Consider the following 15,141-nt stretch of genomic DNA (forward strand, 5'->3'; position numbering starts at 1 on the left):
AATATGCAACTGCTTTGAGGATCAAAGAGACACAGGTAAGTCCAGGATACCATTAATGATGGTACTGAAGGAAGGCAAGAGATCCAGGAGGATTAGGAAGTATGCTGGCCACCTACAGAGTATCCATGAGGCAACCCATGAAATCTTGAAACCAGTCTGAAAAGAACCTAGATATCCACTTCATCCATTCCCTTCCATGGCTGCAGGCCTGTCATCTTTTTCACAAGCTTCATTGAAAGTGAGAAGACAAGCTGCCAGTTATTTCGCCCAGTTGGAAAAGATACTTTCCTTCAAGGTGGATTGCAGCACTCTTTTACTCAAGGGCACATCACTGCCCTTTCCCAATCTTTATACCTCCCTGACAAGAAGTTATAAATCCAGTGTAGTGGTGGCAAAACAGATGCCACAGAGAACCGCATCAACTTGCTCAGGATTGACAAGGCCAAACCACCTCACATGAATGCCTCTGTCATCTCTTAACACAGGGGTCTCCAACCTTGGCAACTTTAAGACTTGTGGACTTCAACTCCCAGAATTCCTCAGCCAGTTTTGCTGGCTGAGGAATTCTGGGAGTTGAAGTCCGCAAGACTTAAAGTTGCCAAGGTTGAGGACGCCTATCCTAACAGATCTGCCCAGCCAACATCTAACTCTGAGTGAATATAAGCAATATACTCACAGTGGCCTAATACATGATCCTCTGCACCAGCTTTCCCCAGGAGTATTCAGGACACCCTGAACAGTGGCTTTACTGTCTATTTTCACATATACATGCCTCTCCTCTCCTCCCTTTTCTTCCCCTCCTCTCCCTCCACTTCTCCCCGCGGTGTCCTTGTCTTGGCATAGATAAGGCTGAGCAAGCATATGGGAGGCAGCATCCTCCAGGCGTGCGCTGGGAGCCACGGGAAGAAGCAGCTGGCCCTGGGCGGAGCTGCCCTGCCACGGTGCACAAGGATCAGGGACAAGCTCAGCTTCCTTCTTCCCAGCTCCAGGAAGCCGAAGCCCTCCCTGCCTGCTGCGGCCACCACCTGGCCTGCTGGCTCCTCCTGCAGAAGGAAGCTGTCCCACCCCGGTCTCGCACTCCTGCAATCTCCCTCACTCGGTTTCAGCTTGCCTTGCTGCAAGAAGAAGCAAGCTGAAACCGAGTGAGGGAGATTGCCAGAGATTGCTGAGAAACGCCGATCTCACGCTCCTGCAAGCTCCCTCGCTTGGTTTCAGCTTGCCTTGCTGCAAGAGGAAGCAAGCTGAAACTGAGTGAGGGAGATTGCCAGAGATTGCTGAGAAACGCCAATCTCACGCTCCTGCAATCTCCCTCGCTCGGTTTCAGCTTGCTTTCTGCAAGAGAAAGCCAGACTGCAGGGCTGCCTCCATGGGTGTGGGGATCGACTCTGAGTGAATACGAGGTGTTTCTATTGCTGGAATAAAGCTTATTAAATGAGCTAGCAACCTCCAAGTATTGTTGATAGATCTTCCCCAACTTTTCTCTGGTGCTTCATAGAGTTAAGTGGGCGTCAGGTTCTTAGTAAAAATGGATTTGGAAGGAAGGAAGGAAGGAAAGGACAATGGGAAGGAGGAAAGGACAAAGAGGGAGGGAAGGAAGAAAGGAAGGAAGGAAAGAAGGGACAATGGGAGAGAGAAAGAGGGAGAGAGAAAGGGAGAGAGAGAAAGGGAGAGAGAAAAGGAGAAAGAGATAGGGAGAAAGAAAAAGAAATAGAGGGAGAGAAAGAGGGAGAGAGAAAGAAAGGGAGGGAAATAGAGGGAGAGAGAAAGGGAGAAATAGAGAGAGGGAAAGAGAGAAATGGAGAGAAAAAGAGAAAGTGGGAGAGAAAGAGAGGGAGGGAGAGAAGGGGAGAGAAAGAGGGAGGGAGAGAGAGAAATTAAATTAGTAACATGGTTGTTAAGTGAATCTGGTTTCCCCACTAACTTTGCTTGTCAGAAGGTTGCAAAAGGCGATCACATGACCCTGGAACAAAGTGACCATCATAAATATAAATGGGTTGCCAAGCATCTGAATGTAAATCACATGACCCTGGGGATGCTGCAATGGTCATAAGTGTGAAAAATGGTCATGTCCTTTTTTCAGTGCAGTTGTAACTTTGAACAGTCACTAAGTGAATTGTTGTAAATTGAGGACTACCTGTACTTTATCATTTTTTTCTTTTTTTTTTGGTCAAGTTTTCGACACCTTGCTGGGCGACTGGTGGTACTTGGACATTGCCTTATCCTAAAAGTGGTACAATGGGTGAAAAGGTTGAAAAGCCCTCATAGAAAGACTTTGGTTCCTTCACCTCAAGTTATCAGGAAATAAAGAGACACAAGTAGCACCACAGTTTGGTAGCTGTATTGAAAAATGAGCCATTGTGTCATTAATCTTAACCGCCCATAGGATGGAGAGACATCCAAATCACTAATTTCATAAAAGAGAGTACAAGCTTGTTTATGATACCTGAAGTATAATGTCATACACACGCCAAGGATCCTCCCTACAGCTTTCCTGTAAGAAAGGGAAACAGCAACTTGCCAACTGAAATTACAACAGCCTGGTCAACAAGTGGCCACTATGTAAATCTTTGCTAAGAAACCACAATTGATCTGACCACAGATCTGGCCATTTGTGAGTAATGAGCCCCTGTGTCAGGACCCACCTCAATCCATATCTTAGGAAATAAGAACTCTTGGATGCAAGTTTAGTCCAAAAGGAAAATGTTTACTAGGATGGAATCGATTGTGGCAATACAAGACGGAATCTAACAAAGTTACATTTCAATCCTATATAAAGCATTCCCATTTCAGCCCCTCCCCTCATTCATTTGGTCAGGCTCTCATCATTTGCTTAGGTGTCAGGCCCTTCCGTGGGAAAGGGAACTCTCCTTGGTTTTATGGTTATTGCTTTCCTTTTTCTGTTGTAAATGAAGATGCAATCCAGATCTGTCTCTCCCCCTCCCTCCCCCAGTTCAAATGTTCCCTGTTGTTAGAAGATCACCTTAAGTCTATCCTCTCCCCCCCCCTTCGGAGAGATGGCAGAATCCCCAGAATAAGCACATTGTTCTACCTATACATTTATGAAATGTGATATAAATGGATTCTGACACCCTGTCCAGATCTATCAGAACATGTCTTCCTTGTGATCATTTTCCTGCAAACCAGCCTTGCAGCAACTAATGGCTTTGGTAGAAAAATAAAGGCCTTCTCCATGATTTCTTAATAAGACAGGCCACAAATAAGGAAACCAAGCAATAAATAGTCGTTATTCTAGTTTGGGGAGCAATGTTGGTATCTAATCCTGTGGGAGAGATCCCACAATTATGGCTGCACAAAAGGAGCCCAGGTTTCATTACCTCTTTCCTTCAAGAACTTCTAAGGTACATTTTGAAGCAACTTCACAGCAGCGGGGTAAGCAATGCAGCACCAAAGTTAGAATGCACTGTTTGGTCTCTGGACTCTTCTTTTTACCTTCATTCAAGACCAGGTTAGTGGAATGTTGTATCCATTTAGAACACTGGTTCATCATAGTCAAAATTATGCCATTCAGAGCCAAGAACATCTATTCTAAACCTGTCCCATGAATATGGAATATGCATCATGCATGGTATAAGGTGCGCATCTTTTTAACTGCCTTAACTTAGTGTCATTCACCTTAGGAATATTCTGTTCTAGTAACATGAAGCACACACACACACTGAATTGCCGTTCTCTTCATGCTTTGCTATGCCTACCTATTAACTGCCAGTCTTCGCCCATTTATTTATTAATACATAAAAATGTACATACTTGTATTAGTGGTGATGGTGTCTTTGCTTATGAACTCAGCAATAGGCTAGACTCAGAAGTTAAATAGCATCCCAAGACAGGCAATGGGAAATCAGTTCCTCAGTTGCAAAGAAAACCACATGGATGTATTCATAAAGTAACTGGGAACCGAACTTGAACTGAACTTGAAGCCAACTACCTTAATTATTTGTGATAGCATCTTCGTTTATGAACAACCCAGCAATTAAACAGGAGTTTCCCTAAAGCTGTTGTTGAGACTATATACTTTTTAGTTACAGCAATTCCAACTTTCTGCAGGTGCCTCTTTGAAGAATTCAAAGGCCAGGATATTTTACTTTTGTTCAGCGGAACTAGATGTTTCATAGATTACTGTGCAGGATAAAAGAAAAAAGTGGTTGTATTTTTCATTTTAAAAGGGACGCGGTGGCTCAGTGGGTTAGGACGCTGAGCTTGTCGATCAGAAGATCGGCAGTTTGGAGTGTCGAATCCCGAGTGCCGCGTAACAGTGAGCGCCTGTTACTTGTCCCAGCTTCTGCCAACGTAGCAGTTCAAAAGCACGTAAAAATGCAAGTAGAAAAATAGGGACCACTACAGTGGGAAGGTCCTACGGGAGAAGGGCGGTATGTAAGTCTAATAAAATAAATAAAAATAAATAAATAAATGAATAAGGTAACAGCGTTCCATGCGCCTTTGGCGTCTAGTCATGCCAGCCACATGACCACGGAGACGTCCTTGGACAAGCGCTGGCTCTTCGGCTTTGAAACGGAGATGAGCACTGGCCCCTAGAGTTGGAAACGACTAGCACACATGTGCGGGGGAACCTTTACCTTTACCTATTTTTCATTTTAATGGCCATAAGAGACCTGTAAGACCAAACTTGTTATTTAAGAGATAATTATGATAGCAATAAGTTAACATTGTTAAAGAAAAAAACATTACTGTAAGAGGTTAAAAGAATGCAAGTATATTATTATTCAAGTCATATATGCCTATTATGCATATATAACTATCATGCCTACTATATTTAGCATAAATGAGTCCCATATTATATTGTACTTGTCCATACCAAGTCTTATAGGTAGCAAGTATAATCAGCTCTTCAATCCATTGCATGAATGTGGCTATTCCAAGCTGCAGTATCAGTCTTGTGGCCATAATAAGAGCATGGAGAATCAATAGTTATCAAATTCCATGTACTGGGTATGTAATTCAAGAGAAAATGATCCTCTGGGAATTTTAGCTTTTGTTGCAAAGTCATATTTATGCTTGTGTCGTAATCCATTACTTTGTCCCAACAGGAAAGTCCAACTTGGCCTCCTGCAGTTGTCCTGGTACTGAAACATCTTTGTCCAGGGAACCAATCAGAATATAGAACTGCAGGATAAAAATAAGACTGAGGATGCCTACAGATGAGGCTATGTGATGTTTTAGTTTGATGATTTAAGTGATCTCCCATGCCCAAAGCTAACTCATTCAAAGACCCCTTCCCTTTCTAACGGACGCAGAGCAAGCCAGGTTTGGAGCAGATGAAATAGCACTAGCAATACCATAGCAATACCACAGACTAAGCGGTTTACAGAGTCAGCATATTGCCCCCAACAATCTGGGTCATGTTACCGACCTTGAAAGGTGTTGTGATTCCTTGCCAGCAAGTGGATCCAGCAGCTGAGTCTGAGGACTCATATGAGGAGGAAGGGCCTGAAGTGACATTAGAGTCAGAGGAAGGCTCTGAGGAGCTCCAAGACTTACAGTCTGATGAGGAGCCTGGCCCCTCTACTCACGCTCAGGCTCAGACACAGCTGTGCTAGGAGTTGATAGTAATGAAGCACAGCTGGGAAATATTCAGGATGCACGAAAGCACCGGCAAGAAAAGAGAGCAGGACAGAGGAATGCAATGGGGCGCCTCCAAAGGCAAAGGAGCAGGCATTAGGAAAGCCATGCCTTGGCTGAACAATAAAAGGGAAGGTGTGGGAGGTGCTGTTTGCCAAAAAAATTATTTCAAAGAAAACACATAGAAGAGATGTAAGTGCTCTACTTCAAGGCAACTGTAAATGCTAACTGTTTGGGTCTTTAACGTGGTATGAAATGCAAAGCTAAAAATATTTGGAAACCATGTGCTTTTGAAAAATGACAGAAATTTAGCTTTCCAAGGAAAGCTTCAAGTTCATAACTGCACTCAGATACTCTTCATTCGTAGGATCCATTTCCAGGGCTTTTTCGTAGGCTTCAATAGCTTTCTCTTTTAATCCAAGGTGTTGGTAGAAGAATCCCAAGCTTTTGAATATCTCAGCACATTTTGTACCTTTCTTAATTGCCTTATCTAACAATTGCTTCAAGCTCCTTTCACACTTCTTTTGTTCAAATGAAGTGTTTTCAATTTTCAGTCCGGCCAGGTACTGTTTCATAGCGTTCATTTCTGATTTTCTGTGACGTTCCTGAAAACGCCCATAATTAAAATGGAGTTGCTGCTTCTCCACAGAAGTTAGGTTGCTGATGGCAAACACTTTCTGAAAGGTTTGATCTGCTTCCCACAGCTGTCCTTGTTCTGCATATATGTTAGCAAGGTCAATATAAGCATAGACAAACTTGGTTTTACACTCCACTACTTTCCGGAAATGAAAAATGCAAAGTTGAATCAGTTCAAACTGCTTTAGAACAGACTGCAATTCGTTTTTTGACCCTTTTTTTTTCAAAGCTAAGTACTGTGTCCTATAGCAAATCCCAATCTGATGGTGCAAAAACCCAGAGTTTGGGGTTAAGCTGAGTGCTTTCTTCAAATGTTGCAGTGATGCATCTACATCTCCTTTCTTTCTGTAAAATTTGGCAGCATACCTTAATACATAAGGAACATCAGGATATCTTCTAAGCACTTCCTCAATGTATTTTTCTCCTTCCTTCACTCTGTTTATTTCCTGTAACTTTAATGCAAGAAGAGGAGTCACAAATACGTCGTTGGGATTCAGTTTTACTGCAAGCCTCAAAGGTTCCAATGAAGAGCCTATTCCTGAATGTTTTTTTGCATAATAATCTTCCAGGCGGTATACTGTGATTGCATAGCCTGAGTTAAATTCTGGGTTTTCTGGTTCTTCTTCCAGTGCTTTTTCAAAGCTCTCCTTGGCCTTTTCATAATACCTGCCTCCAAATTTTAGAAGCGCCCAACCCTTTTCACAGTTGATCTGTGGGAGCTCCATCTTATAAGGAGACGCACTTCCAAGTTGCTTGCAGACGTTTTCTACCTTCTTCACATAGGCTTGGGATTCGGTGAGATTGCCCATATGGTAATGCAGCCAGGCAGAGTTGCCCCATGTAACCAGGCTTCTCTTTTCAACATCCCCAGGGTACTCTATGGGCACAGTCTCTTCAGCTTTCTGTAAGTTTTCCAGTGCTTCTTCCTTCTTGTCGTTCAGGAATTTCACATAGGCAAGAAGGTTGTAATTTAGAACTTTGGATTTATTGATTAAGAACCGGATCTGCTCAGCAATTCTTTCCTCCAATTCATCAGGATCAATATGCTCTTTCTGCAACATCCATGTAAAATGGCATTCAAACTGTTGGAGAATCTCCTTTAAATCTTCCTGGGAGAAGAGACTGCAGGACAAAAGGAAAGAGAATGAGAGACATTTACATTGTGGCAATAAGAAATAGTCCTATCATCAGTGATAAGGGGAGGGTTTTTTTTTAAAAAAAAAACTTAAGCGATGCATTTTTGTACTTTTTAAATATTGCTTGAATACAGGTAGGAATTAGTAGTAGTTGCAGTAAAAAAATTTTTTAGCAAAGAAATAGTATTCTGAATACTGTATGCCTGTGTTTTTAATGAAGTGAAATAAAGAGCTGAAAAGGAGAAAAGGAGAGCACTGGAGATTATTCACAAAATGCTCTGGACAGATGCTCGTCTAATAAGGAGACTGCAAAACAGCAATCTCTAACTATTTAGAGCACTGGGAGACAAGCCATCTTTTTCAAACCCAGTCTGTACCTTTAAAGACATTAGATATGCATTCTTATTTTTCTAAACACTTTTGGGAATTGCTTGTTAACTGCTTTTTAGCTTGTAGGAACCTCTGGTTCAACAAATCTAAAAGTACCAGGTAAGTTTCCTTCAATCCTTAGTGGAACAACTTTTAAATACAAGTTTAAAAACTTTTTTAAAATGCACATTTGGGAAATAAACAGCAAAAGATTATTACAACTTTGATTTTGGAAAGTCACAAATGGACTAAAGGTCCAGATAGATTAACTACAACAATCCTTCCCATCAGAAAATGCTTTTGTTTCTAATTATTTAAAAAGGGGAGAAAACTCAAAGATAGTTTAGAATTAAAGAAGAACACTTTAATTTGACTTATTAATACAGAATTATTTTTTTATTGAAAAATTTTACAGTACATTTTAAGTATACTCCATCCCTCCCCCTCCCCCCACTTCCCCCCTCCCCCCCCACTTCCCAGAGCTGAAAGCAGGGTATTGCCTCCAACAAGCTTAAACTAAAATATGCTAACCAACTGTGAATACACTTTAAATCCTATCGCACTTTAACTCCCCTTATACATAGGTAAATAATAATACATCTGATAATTCTAATATTCATTCATATGCTAAATGAAATTTTTTAGTCCCATATTTATTCTGAATATATTCAATCCATCTTCTCCATTCCAAAATATATCTCTGTTGCGATTGTTCTTTCAGGTATGTTGAAATTTTTGCCATTTCTGCCAAGTTTGAAACTTTTAAAGTCCACTCTTCTATAGTAGGCAGTTCCTCCTTCCAATATTGCGAAACCAAAAGTCTTGCTGCCGTTATTAAATTCAACATCAACTTAGTTTCTACAACAGTACAATCAGTAATAATACCCAATAAGAATAACTGTGGAGTAAACCTTATCTTTTTCTTAAATATCTTCTGCATATTCCACCAAATTTTAATCCAAAAAGCTTTGACTTTTTTACAAGTCCACCACATGTGGTAATAGGTTGCATCCTCACAACCACACCTCCAACATTTAGGCTGATAATTTGGATACATACATGCTAATTTTTTAGGATCTAAGTGCCACCTATAAAACATTTTATAAAAATTCTCTCTTAAATTTTGAGCCTGAGTAAATTTTACATTTCTGGCCCAAATTTTTCCCCAAACATCCATCGTTATTGGCTCTTGAATATTCTGGGCCCATTTTATCATACAATCTTTGACAAGTTCCGTTTCTGACTCTAATTTTATCAATGCATTATACATCCTTCTTATGTGCGCTTGACTTTGATCTCTAATTTGTTTTACCAAATTTTCATCTGTTGTTATAATACCAATTTTCTGATCTTCTTTCCATCTAGCTTGTATCTGACCATACTGAAACCAAGTTTGTACTATTTTCCCTTCTTTTAAAATATTAAATGGCTTTAATCACCATACATTCCTCTCCAAAATGAAAATGAAAAATGAAAATATATGTAAAAATTCCAGGGTGGTTATCAACAATTGAAGCTTTTTCACATGTAAACTTGTTAGATTTTGAAAAAATGTGGACATATAAAGATATTTTAAATATTGATGGGACATTGAAATCAAAGCAAGAACTGAAATATCAGGGTATCAACATGTCATGGTGGGTATGTTTACAAATACAAAATAGATATGAAAAAGATATGAAAATGTATGGATTTTATAAAGAACAAAATGTGTTTGATAAGATATTATTAACATCTGATGAGAAAAAAATTATATAACTTTTTGTTAACTTTAGAGATGGAAAGTGAACAAATTAAAGGGACAATGACAAGATGGGTGGACAATTTTGGTTATACTATAGAGTTGGAAGAATGGCAAAAACTATGGGAGAGAAATTATAAATTGACATGTCAACTGCATATAAAGAAAATCTGTATAAAATGTTTTATAGATGGCATTTACCTCCAGCTAGATTAGCAAAAATGTTTAAAAATGTATCAGGCAAATGTTGGAAATGTAAACACAATATAGGTACATATGTGATAAAGTTAAAGCCTATTGGAGAAAAATACATATTTGGCTAGAAAATATACTAGGAGAACATGTAGCATTTAATCCCGAATTATTTTTATTAGGTATATTACCAGAAAAGACTGATAAACAAAATACATACTTGGTTCTACATATCATAACCGCAGCAAGAATAAGCTATGCACAATGCTGGAAAAATGAACAAGTACCATCAGAAGAAGAGCTAATAAAGAAGATATTGGAATGCGCAGAGATGGACAGACTAACTATGAGACTAAAAGACAAAGAAGAAACAGAATATTATGAAAGCTGGAACTTATTTTATAAATGGTTGGAAAAAAGAACCAAAGAGTAAAATTTGTATATGTATTAATGAATTATAAACTCAGTTCACACGTTGTTTGGAAAATTAACATATGTATGTAAAGAATAAAAATAAAATATATAATAAAAAAAGAAATATATAACCATAAAAACAATATATAAAGTTAATTAAGTGAAGATGATTTTCAGGGCACTAGCCAATTTCTTCCTCTTCTGCGGTGAATTTAGTCCATTAACATTCCAGGTTAGAAATTTAGTTGCCATGCATATCCTCCAAAAGCTCTTGGACCACAGCTTTGATAGGACTAACTTCTTTAGGCCGTGCTCCTCCCACAGCTTGACTATATGTACGTTGTGAAGAATCTGAAGACTTTTGCTGATCTTGTTCTTTTATTTTCTTTGCTCGTTTTAAAGCAGCACGCGTTACTCTTTGCTCTCTAGGATCATCCAAAGAAGTTGTAGCTTGATCTCCTCCAGCACCACTTTCCTCTGTTTCATCCTCTTGATGTTCTCCTTCTCCAGATCCCTTTCCAGCTTCCAGAAGTGTTAATGGGGTTGCTTTTAAGACATTATTGTAGAAATCACGCGCTTGCTTTACAGTAATCAGCCGATACCTTTTACCTTCATGCATCACCATCAGCCCATCTGGAATCTCCCATCTGAACCTTATATCTCTTTGCTTAAGCTCATGCACGAGAAATGTATAGTCCTTCCTTCCCCTTAAAATCCTTGGAGGAATTTCTTTTAAAACCAAGACTTCTTGTTCAGCAATCACCACTTTAGCATCATAGGCAGCTTGTATAACTTGATCTCTAATCTCTCTTTTTGCAAAATAAACCACCACATCTCTAGGCAACTTTCTCTGTCTGGCAATCCATGAATTCACCCGAAACACTTTATCCATAGCTGCTCTTATTTCAGATGCTGGCTGATTTAATACCACTTCAAGAGCCTCAGAAATCAGCTGCTTTAAATCTTCTTTAATGTTCTCTTTTAAACCTCTGATTCTGACAGCAAACTGCATCTGGTAATATTGGGCTAGGCTTACCTCCCTTTCCACTTTGTCTCTTGCAATTTCATTCTCCCGTGCTTTTACTTCTAATATAGCATTCCTTTGAGCCAAATCATCCATTTTTTCATCTAATTCTTCCACACATTCCGCCACTTTATGCACTGAAGACAAAATGTCTACCTTCATCACGCTGAACTTCTGTTCCATCCTCTCTTCCATTCTCTCCTCCAATTTCTCCAATTTCTCCTCCATCTGCGCAAATTTATCACTCATTGATTGATTGATTGATTCCAAAAGTTTATCCAGAGCATCTCGTAAGTCCTTCGATGTCAGCGCTTCAGAAGGGTGCAACGCCTGTAGTGATGACTGTTGCACCGGCGAGGATCCACCGCTCCAAAGAGTTTTAGGGGGAGGTTTCGCCGCCATCTTTTATCCTCAATTATGACGCACTTTCACTTAAAGTTTAAAAAGTCCAACAAGCTAGAGAGTATAGTAAAATAATCCTCTTCACCTTTGCCACTTGTACCGCTCTGCCTGCTCCTTTAAATCATAGTCCTTTCTTCAGGCAGGGATGGTTCGCAGACGCCTGGCTCTGCTCCAAGAAGTTCAGAGCAGAGACGCCGGCCAGCTGGGAGCAACCCAGGCTTCGGGGGAGTTCAATCCTTCAGCCGCCCAAGCTCCAAGCTCAGGCGGCCCCGGAGAACTCTACCCCTACCAGGGGCCTCACCCCCTCCTCTTCTCCCGAGGAGGGGGCTTCAATTTCGCCCGAACAGCTGATCGGCGCTGTTTCGGGCGAAAAAACAAACAGCTGAGCCGCGGGCAGCCGGGGAAGGCTGTCTTCGGCGCCGCGCCGCCACCGGAAGTCATATTGTATTTTATTGTATTGCCCTGTACACCGCCCTGAGTCCTTCGGGAGAAGGGCGGTATAAAAATTAAATTAAATAAATAAAAAATAAATAAATCTGGCAGTTGGCATGATCCAGATCCCATTCAGAAAGCAATGTCACCTGATAGGACTTAGGAATTAAACCTTGTCTGTGGTAGAATCTGCTATCCCAGAGAGATGTCTGGCCCTACATGGCTATGTATAAAAGAGCACTGAAACCTGGCTCTTTCCCCAGGCCTTAGTTTGGATTTTCACATGGCTCTCCAGTGTTGATGCAGTCGTGGACCTTTGGATTTGGAGACACATCACCCAAATTAGAAGATGTAAAAGCTGCTACAAAGGGACCCTGAAAGAGGAAGAAAGTCATATCAGTGGTTCCCATTGATCCCACAACATTTATAGCTCAGAATAATCGGCATTTGACGATTGGAAAGTGTGGCATCATGAAAGAAGCCCTACTCTTTATAAGTGCATACAGGGTTGATGTATGTAGAAAAGGTGGGATTGGCTTGCAACACCACACCTAACTTCATGCAAATGTTTTTTACAAACACATGCTAACCTGCAGATGTTACCGCAAAAAATCATCCTCAAGTCTGATGTAAGAAATTTAAATCTGTGTATTCTTCTTGGTAGCATATATGATTTATAATACAGGTAGTTCTCAACTTACAACCATTTGTTTAGTGACTGTTCAAAGGTACAACAGCACCAAAAAATGACTTATATCCATTCTTCACACTTACAACTGTTGCAGCGTCCCCATGTTCACACGATCAAAATTGGGATGCTTCATATTTATGGCAGTTGTCCCGGGGTCATGTGATCAGCTTTTGCAGCCTTCTGTACAAGCAAAGTCAATGGGCAAGACAGATTCGCTTAACAATCGTCTTGCTAAGTTAACCAGGGCTTTTCAACATTTTCACCCATTGTACCACTTTTAGGATAAGGCAATGTCCAAGTACCACCATTCGCCCAGCAAGGTGTCAAAAACTTGACCAAAAAAAAAGGAAAAAAATGATAAAGTACAGGTAGTCCTCGATTTACAACAATTCGCTTAGTGACTGTTCAGTTACAACTGCACTGAAAAAAAGGACTTATGACCATTTTTCACACTTATGACCATTGCAGCATCCCCAGGGTCATGTGATTTACATTCAGATTCTTGGCAACCGATTCATATTTATGATGGTCACATTGTTCCAGGGTCATGTGATTGCCTTTTGCAACCTTCTGACAAGCAAAGTTAGTGGGGAAACCAGATTCACTTAACAACCATGTTACTAATTTAATTTCTCTCTCCCTCCCCCTTTCTCTCTCCCTCCCTCTTTCTCTCTCCTTCTCTCTCTCCGTTTCTCTCTCCATCCCTCTTTCTCTCCCTTTCTTTTTCTCTCCCTCTATTTCTCTTTCCCTCTCTCTATTTCTCCCTCTTTCTCTCCCTCTATTTCCCTCCCTTTCTCTCCCTCTATTTTTTTCTTTCTCTCTACCTATTTCTTTCTCCTTCTCTCCCTTTCTCTCCCTCCCTCTCTCCCATTGTCCCTTCCTTCCTTCTTTCCTTCCTTCCTTCCTCTTTGTCCTTTCCTCCTTCCCTCCCTCCCTCCCATTGTCATTTCCTTCCTTCCTTCCTTCCAAATCCATTTTTACCAAGAAATCTGATGCCCACTTAACTCTTTATGAAGCACTGGAGGAAAGTTGGGGAAGATCTATCAACAATACTTGGAGGTTGCTAGCTCATTTAATAAGCTTTATTCCAGCAATAGAAACACCTCGTATTCACTCAGAGTCGATCCACACACGCGGCACACGCGGAGGCAGAGATTGCAGAAGCGTGAGAAGGGAGATTGCAGAAGCGTGAGATCGACGTTTCTCAACAATCTCTGGCAATCTCCCTCACTCGGTTTCAGCTTGCTTTCTCTTGCAGAAAGCAAGCTGAAACCGAGCAAGGGAGATTGCAGGAGCGTGAGATCGACGTTTCTCAGCAATCTCTGGCAATCTCCCTCACTCGGTTTCAGCTTGCTTCCTCTTGCAGAAAGCAAGCTGAAACCGAGTGAGGGAGATTTCAGGAGCGCGAGATCGGGGTGGGACAGCTTCCTTCCCCAGGAGGAGCCGGCAGGCCAGGTGGTGGCCGCAGCAGGCAGGGAGGGCTTTGGCTTCCTGGAGCTGGGAAGAAGGAAGCTGAGCTTGTTCCTGATCCTTGTGCACCATGGCGGGGAAGCTCCGCCCAGGGCCAGCTGCTCCTTCCCGTGGCTCCCAGCGCACGCCTGGAGGATGCTGCCTCCCGCATGCTTGCTCAGCCTTATCTATGCCAAGACAAGGACACCGCGGGGAGAAGTGGAGGGAGAGGAGGGGAAGGAAAGGGAGGAGAGGAGAGGAGGGCACCAACGCCGTGCCTCCCTCGCCTGCCCGCCACCACAGCAGCCTTCGCCAGCATCGCAACTAGGTGGGAGAGCAATGCACAGCCAGGTCCCCGGCTTGGAGATGTCTCGGCCGATCAGGCTTTTAGATCCCCCATTCCAGCCAGCCACTTTCAAGGGCAGCTACGGGTTATCAATTGAAAAACATGGGGAAGAGTAGCAAGCCACAGCGGCAGGCACTGGATCACATCTCCCGCTCGGTGAAAATAAATAACCTCAGCAGGTCTTAAGTAGAGCTACCAAATCTGGGCTGCTGATATCCAACAGGCGAGAGAAGGCCTCGTGAACAGGACAGCCACACACAGCAGAGGCACTGCTCAGGGCTGGAGGGGAGGCCAGGCAGATTGCAGGCACTGACGGCAGTGCCGGCGTGGAAGGCGCTCACACGTGCAATCATGCTCCAGCCCCGAGCAGCGCCTCTGCCGTGCGGATCTATCCCACTTGCGTGTGTTTGCCCTCCACGCCAGTGCCCGCAATCTGCCCGGCCTCCCCTCCGGCCTCAAGCAGCGCCTCTGCCAAGTGTGGCTGTCCTGTTCATGCGTGCGATTGCCCTCCAGCCCCAAGCAGCGCCTCAACCATGCGATCGCCCTCCACCCCAATTAGCGCCTCTACCGTGCAACCACCCTCCAGCCCCAAGCAGCGCCTCTACCATACGATTGCCCTCTGCCCCAAGCAGCACCCACAATCTGGCCTCCCCTCCACCTGCTTTACACAACTCCTCCTGGGCCCCTCACACCTGTTAACCCTCCCGCCAC

The 15,141-nt window shown here is 42.3% G+C and overlaps 1 protein-coding gene across 1 annotated transcript; it reads right to left on the bottom strand.

Annotated features, from left to right (window-relative positions):
* Positions 1–1,590: 1,590 nt before the first annotated feature.
* LOC308669309 (interferon-induced protein with tetratricopeptide repeats 5-like) lies at positions 1,591–14,783 on the bottom strand (the record flags this gene model as incomplete). Its single annotated transcript, XM_081329945.1, has 4 exons — positions 1,591–7,356; positions 14,175–14,272; positions 14,372–14,509; positions 14,745–14,783. The coding sequence occupies 4 exons, from the start codon at positions 14,781–14,783 to the stop codon at positions 5,907–5,909; spliced, it is 1,725 nt and encodes a 574-aa protein (XP_081186071.1). The 3' UTR covers positions 1,591–5,906.
* Positions 14,784–15,141: the final 358 nt, after the last annotated feature.

The sequence above is a fragment of the Vipera berus genome, assembly GCF_964194415.1.
Source record: "Vipera berus genome assembly, chromosome: 5".
In the NCBI taxonomy this organism is placed as follows: Eukaryota; Metazoa; Chordata; class Lepidosauria; order Squamata; family Viperidae; genus Vipera; species Vipera berus.